The 25,580-nt window shown below is 35.6% G+C and overlaps 2 protein-coding genes and 1 long non-coding RNA gene across 3 annotated transcripts in view; all 3 read right to left on the bottom strand.

Moving 5' to 3' along the window:
• The window catches only part of LOC139974004 (uncharacterized), a 222,187-nt gene extending 210,039 nt beyond the window's left edge, over positions 1-12,148 (bottom strand). Inside the window, exons 1-2 of the mRNA XM_071980916.1 lie at positions 11,993-12,148; positions 7,622-7,670 (exon numbers count right to left, since the gene is read on the bottom strand). Of these exons, the coding sequence (XP_071837017.1) occupies positions 7,622-7,670; positions 11,993-12,073 (130 nt within the window). The 5' untranslated portion in view covers positions 12,074-12,148. The remainder of the gene's footprint in view (positions 1-7,621; positions 7,671-11,992) is intronic.
• LOC139973719 (uncharacterized) lies at positions 1,861-4,926 on the bottom strand. Its single transcript, XR_011795302.1, has 3 exons — positions 4,786-4,926; positions 4,070-4,191; positions 1,861-3,247 (listed from the first exon to the last, which is right to left on the bottom strand). It is a non-coding gene; the product is annotated as an uncharacterized lncRNA (long non-coding RNA).
• An 8,093-nt stretch (positions 12,149-20,241) lies between the features above and the next one.
• On the bottom strand, positions 20,242-24,478 carry LOC139973946 (uncharacterized). The gene is made up of 6 exons (XM_071980838.1): positions 24,269-24,478; positions 23,758-24,025; positions 23,229-23,440; positions 22,611-22,922; positions 21,948-22,212; positions 20,242-20,504 (listed from the first exon to the last, which is right to left on the bottom strand). The coding sequence occupies exons 1-6, from the start codon at positions 24,476-24,478 to the stop codon at positions 20,242-20,244; spliced, it is 1,530 nt and encodes a 509-aa protein (XP_071836939.1).
• Between the last annotated feature and the right edge of the window lie 1,102 nt (positions 24,479-25,580).

Genomic DNA, 25,580 nt, shown 5'->3' with positions numbered 1-25,580 from the left:
TCACATGAATATTCATTTTCATATCCTAGTTTTCTATAACAATAAATGCTAGGAACTGCATAAGCTACTCTGTAAACCAAAACAAAATACATAGACGAAGTGGGAGAAAATGATAAAGAATACGAGAGAAAGTTAATAACATTCCTACAACGAAGTATTATTGAATAAATGATTGCGTTAATATCGGCGAATTTATATGATATATTGATAAACATATATTTGAAGCAATTAGAGGGGGCTCTTCCAATTAAACGTACTCATGTAGCCAAACTGTAAAGTGGATTATTAAGACCTTTTTTTTCTTTATTTCATGTCATGATTTTCCCCAGTAAATATAATTGATGAATGGAAACATCTAGTCAATACCATTTTTTTTTATTTTTACTCTTAACCCTTCGTTGGTGTTGATTTTCTTCAATAATTAACTGAAATGGTGGAGAGAACAAAACGTTGGTGCGGTGTGGTTTAAATTTATATGTTAACAGCCTAGGTAAAATATAACTCGGTCGGCATGCAACAATAGTTAAGTCATTACATCACATTCAGGTACATAATGTAATTGTAAGGTAGAACAGAAAAAATAGAAACGTATATATAACACAATAACAATGCATGTGTCTTGAAAGATGACCTAAGGTAGCTTTTTCGTTGTGATATTTTATAGTAAAGAAAAAAAACAACAATTAATGTTGAATATGTTTCAATAGCTATTCGGGTTTTTACGATATTCACTTTTAACATTTCATAAATCTTAAGCTACATTTGACGTTAATGCATTGTTTTAACAATCTAATAACTCAAAATATACATATTTTTTTTTAGCAAACTGCTTATCCACTAGAGAGCCTTTGTAATAGAATGTGTAAAAGTAAGTTGGCCTAACGTTTCGATCCTAGCAGGATCTTCTTCAGAGGCTAAATGACAAGTAACAGTAACAGAATGGACAAAAACACGCACAGAATACAGGTTAATGAGCACGGTGAACACAATGAGATACATGTAAGGGGATTAGTAGACAAGGGATGGAGAGAAGAAGGCAACAGGGGAAGAGGAGAGGTAGGAGATAAACAGTGGAGGGACAAAGAGAGGATTAAAGGAACGCGGTAGAGAATCAACTGGAGAAGGACAAAGACAGAAGGGTGTGGAGTAAAAAGGGGGTGGAAGAGAGCTGTGAGAAGAGGAGTGATGGGGGGGGGGGGTGGAACAAAGGGAGAAGGAGGTGGGACAGAAGAAATGTTAGTCATGTCCTTCCTAATCTGATAACTCAACCAAGTGTTTTTTAACTTCATATATGCAACAGAAGACCTCATGACTTTCAACACCAACCGTCAAATTTTTAACACATTGTAAACATAAAATCTTATGTTTTTGCCCGATTGAGTTTTATGTTGTATCTGACCCGAAGTCGTTGTCTTATACAATATACTCTCTTAAATTTATAGACTGAAATTTCAGTCTAAGAGCGGATGAACTGAGGGACCAGTTCCTTCAGACTGAAATTCAGTTTGATTTTTAGTCTAGCTAGACTTAATGATTTCAGTGTAACAGGACTGGAATTTACCTTTTCTTAGACTGAAATTAAGCCAAATTAGATTAGAATCCAGCCTTTAAGGTTTAAATTATTTTATTCAATTAGACTTTAAAAAAAGTGGCTAGACAGAATATCGTCATTTTATACTTTTAATTCAGGGATTAATAGTCCATTATGCCAGTCAAAACACTGCCCAAAGGCACTAAATTGGGACGATTACAGTCGCCCTCCCGGCAGGTTAAAGGAAATTTCCCCGTAAAATTGTAAAAATTCCTAAATGGAGTATAATTTTAGACACAAACTGGTTAAAAAAGCAGGTTGATAGTTACATATTTTTAACTTAGATTTTGCTTTACCATATACAATAAAACAATAATTCATGGGAACATTCCATTAACTATGGAAATAAGAAAACAAAAACCCTGTTAAAAGTTTAAAAACTGTATTAAAACTGTCTTTATTTATTTTCTTGGATACATTAAGAAATATAAACAAAAAATACTACAAAAGCTAAATTTGTTTGCTTGGGTTTTATTTATGATATCTTAGGTCTAAATAATGGTTATTTACCTAAACTACAAAAATAAATTAAATGTAAAGTTTTAGTAATGAAATATTCCAAAAATTAAAGTTGCAATTCCGGTGCCGACGATTTGACATGCAAACTCTATAAATGTGGTCAAGTTTACCAGAAATTTCTAATTTGACCATAACTAATTTATTTTGTGTCCTAAAAATTTAAGTCTTGAAACATTTATTTTTATAGTTTTATTTAGTTTTAATTTAGTTTTAATTCAGTTTAAATTTAGATTCATACCTTTAAGTGAAACCCATGTGCAGCAGTTGCTGCAAATATAATAATAACCAGAACCAATTATGACAGGGCAAGTTCGTTTATCATACAGATATTGGTATAAAGAATATTAAAATATAAAACTAAATTGTACTTAAAGAAAAAATAATGGCATAGGCCACTTGGAAAGTGACCGACAATAGATGAATACTGGCAAACGCCACTTGGAAAGTGACCGACAATGGGCAAATACTGGAAAAGGCCATTTGGCCAAGCCCTTCTTCCAAGCTCCAGCCTCTTGCCACCCCAACATTTTTTATACTCCCAACCTCTCCACCGACCCTTCAGGGTTTTCATTTCTGCTGCTTATTCCCAACCCCATCTCTTACCAACCCACACCATTCTGACACTCGTTTCTCATAATTGAACCATTTTTGGAAACTGACCGACCCGACAATGGATGGATTACAATTCAGAATTGTACCAAATTAAGCTATAACACCAATAGTACTGGTGTTTAAATAAACAAAACAATTGTTTACATGACACAACATCAAAATGAAAATACAGCATACAAATAAACACTTGCAACACCACTCTAAAAAGCTACTTAGGAGAAATTAATTTAATGTTAGATGCCAAGCTACGCAATGGTGCCTTTACTGACGTAGCAGGAATCACTCCATATAAAAAGGCAGCTAAGAATTCACAGAATTGATGAAGTGCCAAAGCATAATGCACATTAAATGTGTAATGTGCTTTAAATAATCTATCCACTTGTTACTTGTTCCTGCAGGAATTGGAATTCTATCCGCCACAATAAAGAACTGTGACGGATTTTGGGCAGGTCCGAGTAAAAGTATGTACAGTTGTACATATTTTTCATCAATTCCGGCAGCGGTAGCATCAATGCTGGTGTCAAGCTAGAAAGAAATGACAAAAAAATATGCTTATTTTACTCCATACTATTAAATTAACATCTGAACATTAAGCAAACTGCCAATCTAAATATTCCATGAGACTTCCAGTTTATTCATACGAGAATAAAATTTTACATAAACTAAACTTCTTACATGATCTCCCTAGAATGTCACTAAAAATTCACAAACCTTTGACAGACAACTTTACAAAATTTGGTTATTACAATTCCTGGACAGACTGGCAGAGTGTACCTTCAGTATCAATAATTGTACATCTCAGACACCTGAAGGGTTCATAAGTCAACCGTTTTTCCATCTCTATCTTTGTTATTCCTAACTAAAAATGGCATATATAATATTTGTTGGCTTTACATTTAAAAATATTATGTCACTTTACTACAATTGTGACCACAATGGGCATTCTCCCCCAAACACCCTATTAAATTCCCTTTTTGCAGGTTTTCCGCCTTGCTCCACATTCTTGTCAGTATCGCTGCCAATCAGACAGTACTGAATAAATTATTCCTGCTTTACATTGCCATAATAAGTGTTTTTTCCTACTCTATACATGTTACTTCCATCGAGCCATGATGACTATAGAGCCAGTGCCTATACCATTCAGTAGCGCCAATGGAAGAGAGCCATAAGACAGAGTGGATATGATGCTAACCTTAATATACACCAGACAAACTTTTTTCAACATAACAAGACAATTTTTGTTTAGCCAAGCAAATTTTGTAAAACCAAAACTTTTCCACTAAACGCAGGGGTGTTTATATAGCATTGAGCAAGGGAATAAACAGTATATTGTCATAAAATACTCACAGGTTTGTTCTGAAGGAAGTACAACAGTGCCCCTGCTCTGCTAGTGGACTGCTGCTTCTGCTTTAACATAGTCACTGACCTGTGCAGTATATATATAAATGTATATAAAGCACACATATCCTCTGAAAAGAAAATTGAGTTTGAAGTTTTAAACATAACCTCCAAGGCATAGTATGTGGCTAATTAAATGCAATAAATCATAAAACAAGTATATGTGAACAAATGGCACATTCCATAAATAACCTTTTTGAATATAATCCAGATAAGTTATACATCCAAATAAATATACAATTTTGTATTTTCACAAACTATAAAGTAATTGATATATTGATTTTTTAAATTTATGGTTCATTGAATTTTGGATGACAATCTGTTCAAATTAAATTGTGTCATATTTCTAATCGTAAACAGGAAAAAATGTTTATAGTACTTTAAGTGCTTGATTTCAAAGAATATTCACAGAAAATTTAACTATGATGTTTATTATTGCCTATATGGTAATAAGAAAAAATAAGAACAATTAAGTTTTCGGTCTTAATTTTAAACCTTTATCTATCAAGCGACCACAATTTGCCCAAATTGAGAAAAAGAATAAAATTTAGAACTTTCCAGCCTCTTACCCAGGGGTAATACCCAAAACATTATTGATTGGTTAGCTAGAAAAAAGGCATACAAAGAAAACTTTGAAATATGATAGCTATACTAATTTAACTTACTACTATCAGTTTCCTCAAAAGCATCAAATTATATTTGCGATAGCTGGTGAGGTTTTCTTTCTCACTTCTATGATGCGTTCTCTATATCCACCCCACTGTGTGATGAAGTTATGCCTGGATTCGGCAAACATTAATCGAAACTCCTCATATATCTCAAAGAAATGTAAACATTTTATTATTTATTATTTATTTTATCAGAATGCTAGGAGATTTTCTAATATCACAATTATGAAACTTACTACAGCAAATCTGAGATTTGCTTCTTCAGTTATCTTTTGATTGAAAACCGCATTAGGACTACAAGCGTAAGTTTCATTCCAGCTGATTTGTCCGTTGGTACAAACACCCTTTCTGGTACATCTAGGATTCGCCTTCCTGAAGACCAAAATATGTACACAAAGAGTTATCAATGCCTGTCATTAAGCACAAACTATGCAATACCTAGTATTTACCACTTCCCCTCCCTATCATGCATTTATGTGTACGCTTTGATTGGAACACACCGTGACATAATTAAAATCACCTTAGTGTGTAGGATGTTGCATTTTTTCTCACTGATCAATAGACAGATAGATCCTAATATTGGATAGTTTGAATAAAAACTGAAAACTCAAAAATATAAACTGAACCAAAAGAGTTAACATAAAATAACATTCTGAAAAGTAAACAAAGTAAACACAAAATTGAATTCGGGACAAAATAGACAACAACTCAATTGTTATATATATAAAACGCCACGCCACTGATATATGGATGTCACCCAATGAGTAAAACTCGCTGGAATTATTGAAGTATGCTGATATGACTCTGCAAATGTATAAAAACCTTTGGGGTTCGGGATAATACCCTCGGACGACTTACTGGTATGATTGTTTGCCCTTCTGATTCGCAACATCCACATTGTTCACGAGGTACACAGTGTGATCCCAACAAAAAGTATCCATTGCGACAAACACAGGCTTCAACTTCCGTACAGACGTCATCCTGACATGTCCCTGGAGCTTCACAAGTTCGTTGACAAGCGGTACTGCAGTTTTTATACGCCATGTGTGTTGGACACAATGTGACAACATCTGTGTGAATACAGGGAAGTGATTGAAAACACGGAAATAAGATTTATGGAGGTATTGATGAGCAATGGTCGTGCAAGCTTGAACATTAAATTACGGAAAATATTTTTCCAAGAGCTTGCAAAAGCGGTCTCAGGTACATACACTAATCTACTTACATTCTTAATTGGAATACACTGGTTATTTTTAAACATTATGTCTAACTCTTTACATATTAAGTTATTTTCAAGCGTTCACAGTAACTCACCGGTCTCTCCAGAATACTGTCCGAGGTTTACTAACTTGAAGTAGCTGAAAGCGTCACTGATTCGAAAATGATCGTATGAAACACGAATTAGGGAACCATTTGATGTTGTCATGTCAATTACCAGTTGATACTTCTTCTGATTGGTCAAGATAGATAGCTTCTCGTTACCGAGCCAAAATTCCCAAGACAAAAAACCTAAGCCAGTCTTGTAGCTATCCCAGTCACGACCAAAGTCGATGGACCCGTCAATACGTCGTTGAATAACCTGATGAATAATTAGACGGATTGATTGGATACTGTTTACAATCGCATTGAAAGTAAGCTTTTGATATTATAAAGGTTTACCAGTAACTGTAGATAAGTTTGACCAAACGGGAATCTGTAACATTGAACATTTCTTGACTATTTTTGTTCCTAAAAAAAATGAAGGACCAATGAATATGCAAAAAGATAATTATGAAACAAAATTAAATAGCTTTACATAGAAATAGGCTAAAGAAGTAGTATGAAACAAAACAAAATAGGTTTATTCTGTAAGGTTATAATCTCTGCTTATGGTTACAGAGTAGCTGAGTCATTAATTGACTATACACACCCGCACCAATAGATACATATTTATAAAGTATGGGGTCACTGTTTCTCCAGACATATTGAGTGTTACATGGAATGGAAGCAGTGCTAATCAAAGATACACCTACCGTCCATCCACCAGATGTATCTGTTCCACCACAGTAAACCTCAAAAGGTTCTAAATAGCCATCTGGTTTGATCATGAAGACACCGGTAGAGTTATGAGATGAACATTGCTCCTGGACTTCCTTGCAATCTCTCGGGTAACTCGATTGTTGATAGAAGAAAAATGTTGAAGAGCCTTGTTGATGAGGGAATAAATAAATGTTACAGTAATGATGCACGATGCACATGATGCAATAAAAAATAATAATAATACTACATATCGAGCTAATGAAATCAATGTCTTCAATATTAGTTGACTTACTTCCAAGAAGCAATTAAAACACAAATATGATGACTTTGATAAAAAAAAAACGTTACTACTTACACTACTGGCATGAGAAACATGAGCCCTGTATGGCTGAAATAATTCCAAATAAGTAGTTTATGAAGGTTTTTTTTTTTAATAAACAATGGAGTGAGAGAAAAAAAAAGTTTGTAAAACTCTGACGTTCAAAGGCTCTATTTTGTCACTATTTGGCATTCCTCAAAAACATGTACCAATCACATATGGTTAAAGAATCTTAGTAAGAAATAACTCCTAATACAAACATCTCGTTTTCCTAGCTATGATTTAATGCTTTAACATTATGCCAAAAAATTGGTGTCAGTGTAATCCTTTGTTTCATTCGAAAAGGTTATACACAAGTTTTGCTTGTTGTGGAAATATTACTCATGGTTTCCTCACTAATTCTACAATAAGCATGGGAAATTAATGAATGAAACAAAATGTACATGTTATTATAATAAGCTTCAGTGGTAAGGAGTTTAGGCATAAATCACTCACTTGGCCCATCTTCACTGTTAGCGGCATCACTTGTCCCAGCTTCCGCAGTCTACCGAACAAAAAGACAATACTATAATCCAAACAAGCGAAATTTCTAACGGCATCACCCCACAGGAATTGGACGCCATGTAACTTTAAGAGCAAAGAAACCCTTGTAATAATGAAAATAGATCAGTTTTATCAAATTGAAATGAATGATTCTTCAACATAAAACAGATAGGAACTCGGACAAATGGCATGTTATCGCCCCGGTTTGTCAAATTGAGTTTACTTTGAATAGGGATAGAATGAAGTGAAATGATTGTTAATTTATAATTTTAAATTAAATATAGCTCAGATTACAACTTCCTTCAATACTCAATATTTACTCAAATTAAGCCAACTATATATATGAGGCGAATACTGTTATATGCTCATTTCTATATATATATATATATTACAATGGTGTGTTGTGTGTTATTTTCGGTATCATTGTCTAAATTTGATTAACAAGACTACACCAAACATATGTCAAACCGTGTATCCACTTTGCATCCGACGATTCAACTTCCCAGTAAAAACAAATATCCTTAACACTGTAATAATAATTTAACGGATCTAAATAAGCACACATGCCAAAACGTGACCCTTCCTGTTTAGCAAAGTTGAAGAAGCTGACACTGCAATTTTTCATTGTAGTTTCATGCGAACTGTTTGCTATAACACACTCGGTTTCATGAAGCAGCCTGTCAAAATATTAGTTCGGCCGTGTTGGTGAAACAAATATTATCAATATCCAAAAGACCCTATAATAGTTAAAGTTCTTGGCTGTACGTGTGTACTTGTTTTATATATAAATCATTCAGTAAACTAGACGGTCAATAAAATTGGTACACTTTTTGGTTTGATTTAGATAAATGGATATCAAAATGATATCTATGGCTTAATCTACCTCCCCGCTTCCTCAAAAACAAAATAATAATAATGTACAACGATTTGCTGGTAATTACACTAGGTATATTGTGTAAGCAGCTGAATATTATAATTAAATCCTTTCTAATCGGTGACTTACCGTATCTTTCAGTTTATATTTAGAAATTTAGAATTTGACAACATCAATTCGGAGAGACAGGCATTGACATTGCCGGATACAAAATATCTGCCAAGATATTTATAGCTCATCGAGAAAGAACAATATAAGTTCTAAACGTGATTAAACATTTCGTTTGAACCATATACCGAACAACATATTCAGTAGCGAGATATTTTGCCTAAATTATGATCTGGACATATGAAACGAAGGATCTTGGCAATTTACAGTTCCATATGTCAATTCTACTTTTAGCTTCTACTTAATCCTAAAATTAATCATATATCTTTTGGAGCCAGTTAGCACCATCAACAAATTTAGTGAAAAAGTGATTATTCTAATAATTTAACATTAACTGAGATAGTTTGCTTTAACTCACCAGAATGTAACTGATATAAATATTGTATATTGTTTACCGTTAAATATCGTTTTGGAAAATGGGTGGATTTCGGTTCGAACTACGACTGTACACTATATCTTTAAACACGTTAGTCGTTCACACTATAATTGAAAACTCTTCAGAATCTGTATTTATTACTTTGTTGTCTGGTAACACATTTTAATGAATTTATGTAATATCTTCTGAAGGACAGCCTATCTTTTAATTAGTGTTTAAAAAGTCAGTTAGAATGATCAGCACTAAATACAAACGTTAAGTTATAAGAAAAAGTTATCATTTCACACTTGTCTAGGTGAAGTTGCACATTTAGACTCATTATATTAAAATTTACTATAAACTGTAAATTTATTCAGCAACTTACTCGACGCTAGAAGAAAAACTTATTGTGTTATTAAAAGGAGAATCGCAGACTGACCCCAGTAATAATTATTAAATATAGATACAATGATGTTATTAGGAAAATATTTGGTATGTAAACACAATCTACGAAACGTTTCACTTCAAAAGTGAAGATTTTTTCTTTTGAAAATCAAGCAAAATATGTATAGCAATTTTTGGTGATGTATTTTCCATACGTTGTCCTAATTTTATGTTAACGTTCTGGTTACTCAATTTTAATGTGATTTTCGTTAATCACTAGGATGTACTATAATATAGCTATGATGCACAGATGATTTATAAAATATTTTACCTGGACATTTTACGGCCACTAAATGAAACAATCCTTGAGAAGTAAATGGTTCATTTGGATATAAAATTTGCAGGTATTTTTTTTCCATAAATTCAAGGTTTGACACTAAAAATTGTTAAGTGGACCGATTCTGTGCGAAATGACGACATCTTTAATGTAAGGGGAAGAATAATTCTTTTAAATTGATGACGTTGTTTATGAAGCAGATGTCACAGCTCTCTACTGACTAACATAAAAGTGACAACAAATATATGTTTTGGATGCGTGTAACCGGTAAAAGTGGATAGATTGACATATATCTGGGCAGAACAATAAAAAGTTTAACAAATAACTATTTCTGAAAAGATCGATTCAACTTTACTCAATAATACTTTGAAGACTTTATGAATATTTGCAATTGATTTTACCCTAGTGAAACTACAGCGTGTGGAGTAACATTAAACATATTTTGTTTTCTACCGAGCAATTAACTCTGGAAAAGAAACATGGTTCTTTCAAAACTTTTGTTTAAAACATTAATATATCCTTAGTAAGTACAGTGTCGTCTACTGAACGTTATTCTGATTACAAAAATTAATGAGCTTAATAAAGTGCACTTGTTTTACAAAGGATCACTTTGTTCTCCAACGACGAATACTTCTTGAAGTACGATCATATCCTAGTGTTAACTTATTATATACAATCTGCTATAATGAAATCTAACTGTTCATTCAATATGACAAAAACAGCTCCAAATAACACCTTAGTGCATATAATATTATCTTGTGTCACTACCAATGGTCACTTTTCTCGATCTTTTAGGTTCTTATTTTGAGAAAAAAAATGAAAAGTTCAATATAATTGTTGGGTTTTGAATCACATATGATTGCATATGACAACAGTTTATAAGAATCTTTATTTGCTGCCCCAATTTTAATAGTATACATTGATATGCTCAATGTTAGAAACATATGTTCTTAGGCAATAAAAGTAATATCTGATGTAAATTTATCATATATCTTGCATCAAACATAGAATGGGCCCTGATTTCAAAGTTTTAAGGTTATTCGATAAGATATAAGATCCTATCCGATGTGAATATATCTGATATCTGATTTGAAAGTTTTAAGGTTCTTCGTTCAACTAGATCATTTGCTTTTAATTTGAGCTTTTCGGACAAATCTCATTTGATGCGCTGATATCTTTCTTTGAGAAGAGTTACAAGTGTATTAAACTATTAAGATATTGTTTTTGATTAATTAAATAATGAAACAGGGATCCTGGACATAGTTCGGTTCTGTTTCTTAATATATGATAGCTATAATAAAGAAAAAACTCTCCACATTTGCTCATGTGTACCTAAACCCTACCTTAGCTTTTTTTTTTTACAAAAATATATAAAATAAAACATATTGAAACTTCAATAGCCCGGTACTAATCTTAGCAATCGTTAAAACTGGAAGGAAACAACTCAATTGTGACTTTTTAATTTCATTCAATCATTTAAAGTTAAGAATAAGTGAAAGTTATGAAAACGCTCACATCAAGTTTGTTTGTTTTTTTTTATTTTGTTTTATCTCTATTTTGTGATTCTATCAAAAACCCAAATAGCTTTTTGTTAACTTAGACAATGGAAATAAATTCTATTCAGATTAGTTGTGCATTTAAATATGGAAACTAAATTTGGTAAAGGAATACAACCTCTGGATTTAAAAGTTCCAAATCTTTACAAATACAATGATTTTCTGTGCTCATTCAAGTTGAACGCTGCACTTAATTGTTAGATATTTCATATACATTCCAACTGTTACAGGACACGCCAGTTGTTGTTAGCAATATTTAAATAAACTTAATTAAATTTATTTAATTTCATTAGCTGTCAATGTGTATTGATATGCTTTGTACTAAGGGAATACTGATTAATGAGTTTTTATGGTTATGAAGATGTCAGATATTTTCACACCCTATGATAATTTCTTCTCTTACCAAGCATTAATTTAAAAAAAAGTTACATATATTTTAATTCAGTGTGAATTATTGTTAAACCCTTTTGAGAATACTATACTTCAATATTTATTATTTAAACGTTCTCTAAATTTAGCAACTAAAAAGTATTAACAGTCTGTCAGTAGAATAAAATAAAATGTGCTGTATTGATGAAAATTAGTATCTAACATTTTCAATGAAACATGATTGAAACGTCAAGGAATATATCAAATTGTATACACTTACCGTTCTACTTGAATCGAGGAAGCCGGCTGTCCAAAGGAAAAATGAAACTCGAAGTAACGAATAAAATTGATAACAGTACATCTTGATGATGGTGTATCGTCTTCTACAGAGACCTGCTGTTGTCTGAATTACAAGTTGAGAATGACTTTTACCTACTAATGGGTTGCTACAGATACTGCCTCGGGGAACTTACAATGTACAGTAAAACATTGTTTCCATCTTCGGTACTACTAATTATTCACTAAATTGATTGGTTAATTTCATCACGTGATAAATACCTACATCATATGGGAGACTTCCATTAAAACTGCACTTAACAGCGTCTGTAGATAACAGAACAAGGAAGTCCCAAAGCGTGGACACGGATTTGGACGTGATACAAACAAAATGAAGATAAAATTATAAAAAAATCACATTAACGCTAATGAATTTCCCTTGTACTGAATACTACGGTATCTTTTTAAACTATTTAGGAACCAATCATGTTATTGACAAATCTATGTATTCTCTATGAATCGAAATGATCTTGAATTGACGTCAATAGAGCAAATTCTAATCTGCTTCGGTTGTGGTGTCCTTTCTATTAGTCAGGTGGCTTAGCAAATTTAACGTTACCAGCCGGACAAAAGTACCAAATTTGGCATGGAGTTTCTTTTCGACCTATCTATCGATTTTATCCGTGGAACCCACTTAATCGGTTCCGATTTTTCAAGATGGCGGCCAAAATCCAAGATGGCCGCCAGAAAAAAAGGAATCGTCATATATCTGGCTATAAAAATCAGAAATGAACAAATGAGGGGTCAATTCAGGTGTTTCCGGGGTCACTGAAACAGATGATGGTCATGGCATGTTGCTTGAGCAACCCATTTCCAAGATGGCGGCCAGAATCCAAGATGGCCGCCAGAAAAAAAGGAAATGTCATATATCTGGCTGTTGAAATCAGAAATGAACAAATGAGGAGTCAATTCAGGTGTTTCAGGGGTCACTGAAACAGATGATGGTCATGACACATTGCTTGGGTCACTTATTACCAAGATAGCGGCCAATATAACAGAAAATACACTTGTTGTCACTGTTAAATGTCAGTGGAAGTATAGACTTGACTTTAAAGATTCCGATTCCTTCTGATTAGTATTGAAAATCCAACCACCAGACTGACTTTTAGTCAATGCAGTGTGAAAATTAGACAGATTTACTATTACGTAATGTTTTTTTGACGTCAAGGGGGGAAGCAAAGGATAATGCATAATTTACAATTTCAAAACTCTGCCACTTAAGAATGGCGAATCTGATTTGAATGAAACGTTACAGAATTTTGAAGAATATATAGATGCAGGCATTCATTGACTTTGAAGAAAACATTAACTTGAACTTTTCACCTATAGGGGAACGAAAAATCAGCAAGTACTGTGTAAACTCAATAGCGTCATTCATTTTGTTTCCTTCTTGACGTCAACGGACCCGAATATTTAGCACAGCCCACATTTTGACAAATCCCATCACCTAATCGCCACCTGACTAGGTGAAAATGGTTAGTGATGAGGACCCCATGTACAATCCTCCATGCCAAGTCCCAGAGACGGCTATCTAGTGACTTACAACACACAGACCGCCACACATCTGGAGAAATGGCGGTTTGGCAACCCGACGGGCACACAGGCGATCAGAACGATCCTTTTGACAAGGTTTGGTTTGCGCTTTCCCCAAATGTAATAAAAAATGATCCTCTCCAATCGCACCAAGGCATGATCCGGTGCAGCGATCACCGTACCAGGATACCAAAGGAGAGGAACAATAAAACGATTAACAACTGTAACCTTTCCAGGGAGGGAGAGCCACCTCCGACTAAAAGTGTCGAGCTGTGCCCCACCTGGTCAGCCTTCTAGGCCCAAGTGGTGGCCTCGGGGCACCATAACCTAGCCAGATGCCATTTACCCTGATCATTACATCTGACCAAGTAGCATCGAACGGGAGGGATTGGCCGTGCCAACCTCCTAAACGCAGCCCTTTGGTCTTGGACTTGCTAAGACTGGCACCAGTATAGCCTCTTGGAAGGTGGCCAAAACCTTCGATGAAGGCTTGAAGGAGGCGAGGTCCGACAAAATACAAGTGACGTCATCGGCATATTGCACGCTTGTAACTCTAGCCCCACCCGGTACATTGAAGGGTCGAAAACTTAAGCATCTGTCCAGCGAGGTACTAAGCGTTTTGCTGAAGAGAACATACAACAACGGGGAGAGGGGACAACCCTGATGGACTCCCGATTCGGGAAGGGACCAGAATTAATCCGTTAACAGTGACTATGCTCGTGACGTCCTTATTTAGTAACAAGACCCAACGAATAAACACTGAGTTCAATCCGAAGGACTCTAAGGTTCTGAACAGAAAGTCGTGATCTACCATGTCAAAGGCCTTCTCCTGGTCCAAGGAGACCAGTGCACATGGCAAATCACAAACTTTAACAAACTCAATCAAGTCTCTCATCAACCAGAGGTTATGCTGAATACACTTGCCTCGCACAGCACAAGTGCGGAGAGGACCTACATTATCTGGCATCACATCCGCTAAGCAATTTCCTAATGCTTTGGCCAGGATTTTGTAGTCCACATTTAACAGCGTTATTGGACGCCTATTAGGGTCCAAAGGGTCTCCCGACTTTGGGAGGAGAACAATATTTCCAACCCGCTGTGTTTGGCTCATGTAATTCAACTGGAAAGAGGTAGCGAACACGTCTCTCAAGTCCCCACCGAGAACCTCCCACTGCAGAAGGTCCTATAGAACTCAGCAGGTAGGCCATCGGTACCGGGGGACTTTCCCTTCTTCATCGCTGCTACCGCTGTCCAGAGCTCACCAAGGGAGAGATTCGAACCCAAGCTATCGTTTTTACGCTGAGGGGGGGGTGGGGGCAGGGGTGGGGGCAGGGGGGTGGGGGAGGGGGGCCTTGTCTATACCAGACAACAAGTCTAACTGGAGATCCTCGCTAACAGCAGCCCTGGAGTACAAGTTCGAAAAGAACGACCCAAATACTTCAGATGACTAGTGACCAGACTTAGCGTGTGTTGTTAGCAGAATTGACATTGTGTTTATGAAGGTTGCACAATCGTACAAATCTCCCAATGAGTCGGTATTCACATCTGGTCGGTTTTCCCTCAAGTTACCCTATTATATAGATTGACTCAATGTAATCAGTCTTACATGACACTCGTAACTTGTAACCATATAATAACGGGCTTTGCAACAGTGTCCATCCACGGTCGGTCACACCTCAAAGTTCCCCAGTAAGTCTTAAGTCCTAAGTGGCTTCCTAAGCCAAAGTGACACAATTAGAATACCAGCCATAACATATAGTCAGGGTGCTAGCCTGGTTTCATTTACACGTTTGAGGACGGACGGTTTGATGGTCCCGATCAGTAAAGGGCACAGGGGTCTGGGGAATGAATATATATGAAATTTTCTTTTTTCCAGGTGGCCATCTTGGATTCTGGCCGCCATCTTGGAAGTGGGTTACCCAAGCAACATGCCATGGCCATCAACTGTTTCAGTGACCCCGGAAACACCTCAATTGACCCCTCATTTGTTCATCTCCGGTTTTTACAGCCAGATATATTACATTTTCTTTTTTCTGGCGGCCATCTTGGATTTTGGCCGCCATCTTGGAAGTGGGTTACTCGAGCAACATACCATGGCCATCATCTGTTTCAGTGACCCTGGAAACACCTGAATTGACCCCTCATTTGTTCGTCTCCGATTTTTACAGCCAGATATATGACATTTCCTTTTTTTCTGGCGGCCATCTTGGATTTTGGCCGCCATCTTGGAAAATCGGAGCCGATCAAGTGGGTTCCACGGATTAAATCAATAGATAGGTCGAAAAGAAACACCATGCCAAATTTGGTACTTTTGTCCAGCCGGTAACGTTAAGCCTAAAAATTGTTGTTAAGCCACCTGACTATATTGGATATAATCTACCATGTCTTAAATACTTGGGTGCAATAGAGGGTTGACTCTGTTTCCTTTGTCTTGGCTGCAGATCATCAATCATGGGAGGGGGCAGGGTATACGTAAGAATAACGGATTTCATTTGTAGCCTAAATTAAATGAGGAACAGCGCCCATATAACTCTGAGCGCTATATAATGAGCCAGCAGAAAATGAAAGCCCACAGCATTCGCTAATCACATTTCTCAGTATTTTATTTTTCACATTTGTATAGAATGCTTCATTATCACGCACAAATAATATATAATAAATAATATATTGGATAGCAATGCCACTCATGATAGTTTTAAGTGTTCTTTGAAATAATTTTATATTTCATAGGAGTTTTGACGCCCTCACATATGGTGCTAACCCTGGGTCCTAAGCTGTTAGTCATGTTGTTGTTATAATTAACCATTTTAATCAATATACCTCAAGTTTTAGTTTACTAGTTTTGTACATATGATCTCAAAATGCTTATTTTGTAGTTAAGTTTACCTACGCCAAGTAAAGGGCCGTAACCTGCAGGGGGTTGCAGCTCTCCACCCAAGAGTTCCACTTCCTAGAATAAGTAGCCAATGATTATGTGAACGCCTGGACAATATTTGCTATTTCAGTTAGTTTTAGCGAAATGATCATATCATATCTTCTGATTTCAGAAGATTCTAGGCATGTATTGTAGAAATGGTGTTCAAAACGAACAAAAGGTATATTTTAGCCGCTCCAAACTTATATGAACGATCTCGGATGCAATTACTTAGCGTTTGCTTTGGTTTTCACGGGTTTGGTTAAATTAACATAATTTTTGAGAGATCCTAAAATTTAATCTGCATGCGTGAACACTGTAGCAGTCTAATGTGGAGCTGCGGCTTATAAATATTTTTATTACGGCTATGAGTTTCATAAAGGATGATCAGTTTTATTGTTAGCCCCTTTATCAGTTGATATCCGTTGATTTAACTAAACATTTTGAGGCTCAGTCAGTTCAATCCAGCTCACTTGCCCCTCCAACCAAACTCTAGTAGGTCCCTCTCTGGTATGTAAAACAAATAATGATAACTGAAACCTAACAATTAGAGCTTATGAAGTAAAGCAAAGACCTATTTCTCCCTAACGAAGAGATTTTCTCCCGCATAGAATTCTTCTCATTAACATTCTTTCTTTTTTGTGGAGGGTACATTTCTACAACATGAGATCTCACAATTTAGAATGTTCATATGCAACTTTACAAGGCTTGGAATGTACCATTTCCGGCTTTCTGGGGAAAAGCATTTTGCGCAAAACTTTTCTAGTTGAACTACGCCCCCAATCGATGCTGACGCTCCGCTTAGAAAGCGTCATGATGGTCCCTTTTGGGAAACTGACCACCCACTAAAAATAACCTAACCAGGGCCCTGGTATAAACGCACATCAAAATCAGCACTATGTAACATTTAGACAACATCTAATGTTTTATCAATTTCACCGTGATATTCTGCCTTGGCTACGGCCCTGAGTATTTTTTTTTATAGGTTTTATGTTTCCAATAAAGTGAATGTGCCCAGATACGTAAAGGTGACTTTTATTGTATCTATAATACCATATATGTGCATGTTGTAGACATCTGTATAACAAGATGGTTTATTCTGTGCAAAATTTGAAAATGTTTACGTTGTGGTTTAATATGCCATGATATCAACGATGATAAAGTTACATCGTTAAGTCTTTCTTAATTTATGTCTAATAACTTGACTTTTGTTAAAACATGCTGTCAAGGGACCTAGGGCGGACCGCGAATATTTTTTCCCAAACTGACCTGACACTGAAATTATTTCATCGATTCTGATTGGCTGTCAGCGAGCCAATACGTATCCGTATAGGTGTCCGTACGTATAGGTTAAAGACACAGACATATCGTCAAATGTCTTTCTTGTGTACACTCACTGGCTGGCACACACTCTCTCGCCCTCTTCATGGCAACTGCATGTTCGACTAGGCCTATCATGATTCATTTACTAAAAGTATTTTGAATTTATGATGATAAAACTTAAAGTATCGCAACTCCGAATGTACACAAACAACTCGTACATATGCACATCGGCTACATGTATACATTACTAATGCTCTGTGTTTTATTGTGTTTTATACTATACACAGTACGATAGGCTACATTACATGTGTTGTGTAGAGCGAAGTCAAGCGAGTAAACAAACGATCGAGGACTGCCTATAATGCCTGCAGTAGATGGAAATAGTTGCTTCATTGTGTCAAGAACACAATATACTTTCGTTCATTTATACCTACCAAAAGTTTTGGAAAGTTGCTAATGTGAATATCTTGAATTTGTTCGTGTTGATGATACTGATACTGACAGTGTATGGAGGGATCCATGTTGAATACTAAAGTATATCACGTGCTCGCTGAGAGCCAATCAGAATCGAGGAAATAATTTTAGCGTCAGTTCAGTTTGGGAAAAAAATATACGCGGGCGGGACCCTTTAACCCATCCGAAAAAGGTCTTGCACCAAGGCGCTCGCTACGCGCAAACTCCTTCGGTGTTATCAGTGTTCAGTCATTTATGTACCGCGCCCTCAATTTTCAATTGGAATTGACGCCCCTGTCATCACCCATTACAGCATGAACGGATTGTTGATTTAAAATAAAAATTGAAATGATGGCTTCCCATATTATGTGAATTTGAAACTCGTAGCGGAAATAAATATGACTTATAAGAGAAAATAGTCTGTCATTGCTTCAATTATTTTAATTTGAAACGAACGCAACGATGATATATGTAAATGAAATGACGAATTTAAGTGAGAATAATTCGACTATGGTTGTCTAATTTTCGACAAGAAACTGATTTATATTTGACCGCCAAAAATCAATTCAGCTTAAAATTTCCACGATGCAAAAAGACAGGCGATAAATTGGTGGTCTTTAGGTTTGAACTAGAGGAAATGAAGGATGTGGTGCAAATGTGTAGACAAGCAGTTAAGGAAAGCTGTCAGTTCATAGCGTAAGCGAGGTATGCAAATCGTGTTTAACCAATCAACCGAAATTCTCTCTTCTTTTGTAACGTAGCTGTAAATTTCTTCAAAGATGTGATACACAAGTAGAAAATAATAAATTCCTGGGAAATTCCATTGTCTTAATGGGACCCTGTACCCTATGACGCCTTTCTTCTTTCTTTATCAATGACAGTGTATGAAACTAAAAGAAAATACAAGATAACATTGAATTCAAACAACTTATGAAATGACTATTTAAATTGAATATTACAATACAACAGAATGCTCTGTGCTATCGTAATCTTGTTAAGGTAGTACGGTGTTAAGTCATCGTGTTTCTATTGTAAACCACTGCAGCCTGTTTAAACCGCGCACTTTTAAGGGTTAAATGATGTTCTATTTCATGCATATCAATCATATCAAATAGCCAAAGTTGTGCCTTCAGTAGTTCTTTATATTCTTTATTTTTAAATATTAATAGTGCTTAATACGGGAGCGTAGTGCTGCCACGAAAAAGAAACAAATTATCTCGAAAGTCTATTTTTAGTTCGGATTTTCTATTTCGTAAGTTCGAATATACTTTCGTAAATTTGAAAAGTTGTTTTCATCGTTTCCAAAATGTTGTGGCAGAAATACTTTTCCGTAGCTTATATTATCAGCTTGTAAAATTGTGTTGTTGTGATTTTATTCGAAAGAATATTTGCATTTGTTATTGAACCGCTTCAACCTCTCCAAAACTGTCCAAAAATTGTAAGTGCTAATAGATGTGTCTTCTCCAGGAGTTTATAAAATCTTGGTATCGCTGTCATTGACTGTTTTACTTTTACTATTCTTCTGATGATATTCTGTCCTTTATAATACAGCGTCAGGTAGGTGACCAAAAAATAAAAACGGACACTTGTTGTCATTTATCACGTTTATTCATTGACTTTTACATTTGTCTTTCTTTGTAGTAAAGAAATTATCGCATGAAGAGACACGAGAAAAGATTACTAGAATATCATCTCTTGATTTAAAATGTTTGCGAATTGACACATAAAGTAATAATATATAATAATTACTTCTATTTGTTATAGATTTTAGAGATTACTTGGTGGAAATATAAGTGGAAGATGTAATAACATATGAGATCGTGCAAGCACTAGTTCTTTCCAGATACCTAAATAAGCTGTTCTAAAACACAATACAGAGTGTGAATTGTAGCGATCGAAAATTTCAGTTGTTCTTCGTTTTACGAGTTTTTACTTGTAAAACCTTGGCGGTAGTGCTGTCCATTATCAGGTTAAGCTGGACGAATCTTCATTTCAGTATATTTGATGTTATAATCCGGTCCTGGGATATAATAACAATATATGCTAGAATAACTATTTAGACTGGCGTGGTAGTCACCGTTGAGGTTAGAGTCATAGCAATCATCGTACCACCATGCGCCGTGATAACTAACCGCACAGTTATTACTATAAGCATCGTTGTCCCTCTCTTTGGTACTGAACTCGTGATTCAGGTGATAACGCAAGAATTTACCATCAGGACTGCTTCTCTCATCTGTGGAATAGAATGAGGCACAGCATGTTATGCTAGCATATATACATATAAATCAGATGTATTAAGAATTGAAGGAGGATTAAACGTAGTAAGAGAGAAGGGGGGGGGGGATAAAGCTTATTTTCTCACAAGAATAAATCTGATTAAATATTTTGGTTTGTACACTTTTTAAGTTATTTATTCATATGCACCATTTCTATTACTGATCTTCAGTTAGGTGACATTAGCCTTGTTAATATTCATCAAATTTTAAATGACTCCTAAGAAATGATCCTACACACATTCTATTTATTTATCATTATTGATATTTATAGAGTTAATATTTCCATGTGTTTTATAATTATGAAATAATTACTGAAATTTATTATGGTGGAAGCGATGCTGTGAACATGCGTCATTGGTAATTTATGATCCGATTTATAAAAGGTAGCAGAACGCCAGTTGTTTAATTGTTCTATTGATCAAATGCATGTCGAGGAGCTCTTTTAACTTTTTAGCTTTATGTCAATAGAAATTCAATAAACCGCATCATGCGATGAACATGAAATGCAGCACGGCGATACTAATCAGTAGGGTAAAATCATGCAATAACCCATAGCCCCACCGTTGAGTATTTATTGGTGTCTGAGATAGATACGTAATGTCATCGACTTTTGTTCTAAGTTTTTCGCGGGACAGTTTATGGGAAAGGTCACACATATGATTCATTAAATGTCTGTGATTCTGTAATGTAAAAAGTGGCATGAAGGCATTTCTTAAACTTCACGTTTGTCGGCTTAAGAAAGTCACCGCTAGGAATATTTCCTGAGAATTATCTTTATTCAGTTTATAAAAACCATGCAATTACTTTCCATGCTGTTTGAACCATAGTTTACTGTTCATAGATGGAAACAGTTTCGCTTCATTATCTTTCTGCAAATTCTGCAAATCAAATCATCATAGTAACCTCTCCTCTCCTTGAGGTATATCATATAAGAAAAAGTAGATACTGTCAACTGTGTTCACTTATGATTGTGGTAAATAATTAAAAATATATAGTCCCCTTTCTTCAGATATGATCGTGTTCCTGTTATTCACGAAAGTTACTTAAAGCCTAGCTTATTATTATTATTTTATGTGCAAAATTACCTGTTTCCGGGGTCAGCTTGAATATCTTTCTATAATAATATATGTATGATTATAATTGTGTATATGTTGCAAATCCATTGTGTTTTATTTTGCATAAATTGATATATGCTGAAGAAAATAATTCCGATTGGTAGTGTGAATATCTATGAATCTCTCGATTAGCTCAGTGCATAATTTGAATATATCAGATTTGCTAGGTGTTGAAATCCGATAGTGCAACCTTAATTTTTTTAATTCCTTAAAAGCAATTTAAGGAAAAAAGATCTAAATGCAACCAGAAGCACATAAATCATACATATTTAGAATGGTACCCACCTACGGTTCCACTGTAAGTCCCAAGTCCCGACAGTCGGTAGTTGTCACTCTCATCATTGATGCGGAAGAAATCGAACTTGCCGTAGTACGAATTATACTCTCTAGTCACTAAATCAATTCGGATTCTATATCTCTTTTGTGTTGTCAAGTAATACAATTTATCGTTTTCCAGCCAAAATTCAGTTGAAAGGTTGCCAAAACCAACTTTGTAGCTGTTCCAGTTGCGGTAGAAGTCAATACTACCATCTTGTCGACGCTGGAACACCTTTTATGAGTATGTGATGAAAAGGGAAACAAAAATAATGAGACTTTTCTTATCAATCTATAGAGCTTTTCATTATAAATTTGATATTAACTATTTTCCTACGCAATGAAAAGCTCCTTCCAATGAAACTTATGAAACGAATATCTATCAGTATGAGTCACTCGATGATTGATTAGATAGATCTTTACCGACTATGTTTTTGATGTTTCTCGACCTGATAGACAATATCACTTTGAACCCCCATTTAGGATATATGAGAGCTTCCTTACGTCGTCCTTTGGAAATTATGTTACGATACATACCAGTGAAAGATCAATCTTTTAGACTTATCCGATCGTCAAACTTGACAATTAACATATATTAATTATATTATGAACGCGAGTCAGACTGCTACTAACCGTCCACCCTCCTCCATCAGTCATGTTACAGTATACCTCAAATGCTGACCCGGTCCATCCGGTTGGTTTGATTCTGTATATACCGCTGTTTCTGGCACTATCATCATCATAAATTTCCTGACAATCTTTAGGTGGTCTAGTGCATGTTACACCGTCACCTCTGTAGCCATTAGCACAATAACATTGTCTTATGTCATTTCGTACGCCACACTCCGCTTTAGGGCTACATGCGTAACCTTCATCCCAGATGATCAGTCCGTTAGTACAAACACCCTTTCTTGTACATCCAGAATTCACGAAAAATTCACCTTCCTATAAGAAAAAAACACATTTTATATTCTCATTATTGTTTAATATCGTTATATGCTGCCCTCTCCATACAACATCATTATTAAACCTACCACATTTCAAGATATATGAAATCGTACTTCTCTTTTAGCCAAGATATGAAGTTGGACACCTTCGTTACCGTATGACTGCAGCTCGGCAGTAACGGCTTAATGAAGTTTTTATTATTGCACATGATCGACCGAGATAGAAGAAAGTAGAAATGATCGGTTTCTACATTAAAATAAAGGGTCGATTTGCTTTTCTGAAATAACTGACTCCTATACTGACTGGTACGATCGTCTTTCCTTCCGATACGTAACATCCACATTGTTCACGAGGTACACAGTCAGATCCCTTCATGAAGAATCCATCGGGACAAAAACAGACTTCACCATCAGTACAGACCTCATCCTGACAGATTCCTGGAGCTTCACAAGTTCGTTGACACGCGGTACTGCAGTTGTCAATGTCCATATTGCTGGGACAGAATGTTATAGCATCTGTAAGATACAATCACTTGGAATTATTGTAACAGTAATGTTACTGGGAATGTATTTAACAATATGAAGTGAATTAAGTGTTTTATAAGTAAAGTTCAGATGTATTCTTTTGTCGAAAAGATGGTTGACCATAGAAGGATGTACCAAATGGGCCAGAGAGGTTTGTCGGTGATATTCCCCAGATGACCCTGCATAAATGTAATATTATGTCATGTTTGACGACGTCACAAAACAATACATCTTCACATATATCTAAGCATTGTAAGACATATGATTATGATATTGCATTGTTATCTAATTTATTCGTGATAACTCACCAGTATTCTCTCCAGAATAATTGCTGAGGTTGCCCAGCTTGAAGTGACTGAAGGCGTCACTTATACGGAAATGATCGTAAGAAACCCGGATTAAGTAACCGCTTGATGTGGTTATCTCAATCACCAGTTGGTATTTCTTCTGGTTGGTCAAGAAAGACAACTTCTCGTTGCCGAGCCAGAATTCATGAGAGAGAAACCCGGAGCCAGACTTGTAGCTGTCCCAGTCGCGCCGGAAATCGATGGACCCGTCGGCGCGCCTTTGTATTACCTATGAACAGAGTAGTTACCAAAATGACTGGTAAGTCACTGATCTTTCATTCGATGCTTTACATGTTGGCATCCATAACAGTCGTTTCTTTCTTTACTCAATAAAATCAGAACGTAATTTTGTTTACCACATGTAACTTGGTTACTTGTATTTCTAACATTGTTACTACTCTCCCAGCTGCGGTGAACATTATTGTTTCAGTATGAAAATTGTCGAGAGAAGAGCTAGAAATCAGAGACATACCGTCCATCCACCGGAACTGTCGGTGTTATCGCAGTAAACCTCAAATGGTTCCGGATAACCATCTGGTTTGATCATGAAGACACCGGAAGAGTTATGGGATGAACATTGCTCCTGGACTTCTCTGCAATCTCTCGGATAAGTCGATTGTTGATAGAAGAAAAATGATGATTGACCTATGATGTGATGGAATAAAAATATAGTTGTCCTCATTATTTGTTAACTTTGCGTTTTCAATGGTTTACGCCTATAACACACATCACGTTCTTAATTCCCCTATTCGAAAGACTTCACACCCGTAGCTTCTCCAAAAATATGTGAATTTAAGAAAAAATGCGGATCACTACGTACTTAACACTTCAATACACATATCTGAAATGATTTCTGGCGACTATATTGAATTTGAATGACCGAAAACACCTTAAATCACCGTCTATTCTCGTCTACTAATACTTCAGACAAAGCTCCGCAAACCACGCCCAATTCCTGTGTATATACTCCCGGTACTACATGATAAATATAATGTTACATGGGTTTAATTTTTATTTAAATTACATGTTTAGAATCGAGAGGGGTAAGCATCACTCACCTGATATCTTTCCATTAGTAAATCCATCACTTGTCTGTTGGGCACTCTAACAAAAGAAAAATTCATATATGTAAATGAATAACAGGAAGGTGACTTTGTTGTTTTAAACAATGGAATAGAGCAAAGTAGTTTATGGATAAAAGCATGATTCGAATCAGTGACCTCTGGATATCAAACCCTGAAAAAGATTTCAAACTTTTAGAAAACAGGTTCTTATTATCTTTCCGAGTCAATGTGAAATATGTGTCCCATTTACGTTGAGAAGTATTAATGGAAATATTGGGCGTACATGAATACATCGATGAATAAAACAAGTAGTGATTGCCGGTTGGATAGATTTGGGGGTCGCAACGATGTCGGTTACTATATGGGTGCTACAATCTTTTTATTGAAATTATTGAAATTGGTTCATTTAAAATTAGAAGGAAGATGTATTCCAATTGAAATAAGAGGAACGAGAGAGAGACGGGAGATGGACACATATCACTCGCCTTGCTTTTATCTATTCTCAAGTTGTCCATTTCAAAATATTTTCGCTGACAAGCTCACACATTCCTCTCTCAAACAACGGGAGGGGGATTGTGAAAACATGGAGTCTTTCAATCTATTTAGAGGTGTTAATACAGATATTGGTAAAATACCGTTGTAAGACACATGTTATCGGTTAACACTAAATAGAGATCAGATAAACAGCCTAACTATACCATAAATAATCCTTAGTCATAA

Source organism: Apostichopus japonicus, chromosome 9 (genome assembly GCF_037975245.1).
Source record: "Apostichopus japonicus isolate 1M-3 chromosome 9, ASM3797524v1, whole genome shotgun sequence".
Taxonomy (NCBI): domain Eukaryota; kingdom Metazoa; phylum Echinodermata; class Holothuroidea; order Aspidochirotida; family Stichopodidae; genus Apostichopus; species Apostichopus japonicus.
Note: the sequence above shows the minus strand (reverse complement) of the source record. Positions and strands in the feature narration are given on the sequence as shown.

Excerpts from the sequence above, each read along its gene's own strand:
- LOC139973946 (XM_071980838.1), bottom strand. The coding sequence starts at position 24,478 with ATGAGGACAACTATATTTTTATTCCATCACATCATAGGTCAATCATCA. Across the intron at positions 22,923-23,228 it reads AAGGAAAGACGATCGTACCA|GAAGGTGAATTTTTCGTGAA; the intron begins GTCAGTATAGGA and ends TTTTTCTTATAG. Across the intron at positions 20,505-21,947 it reads GACTTACAGTGGAACCGTAG|ATGAGAGAAGCAGTCCTGAT; the intron begins GTGGGTACCATT and ends TCTATTCCACAG.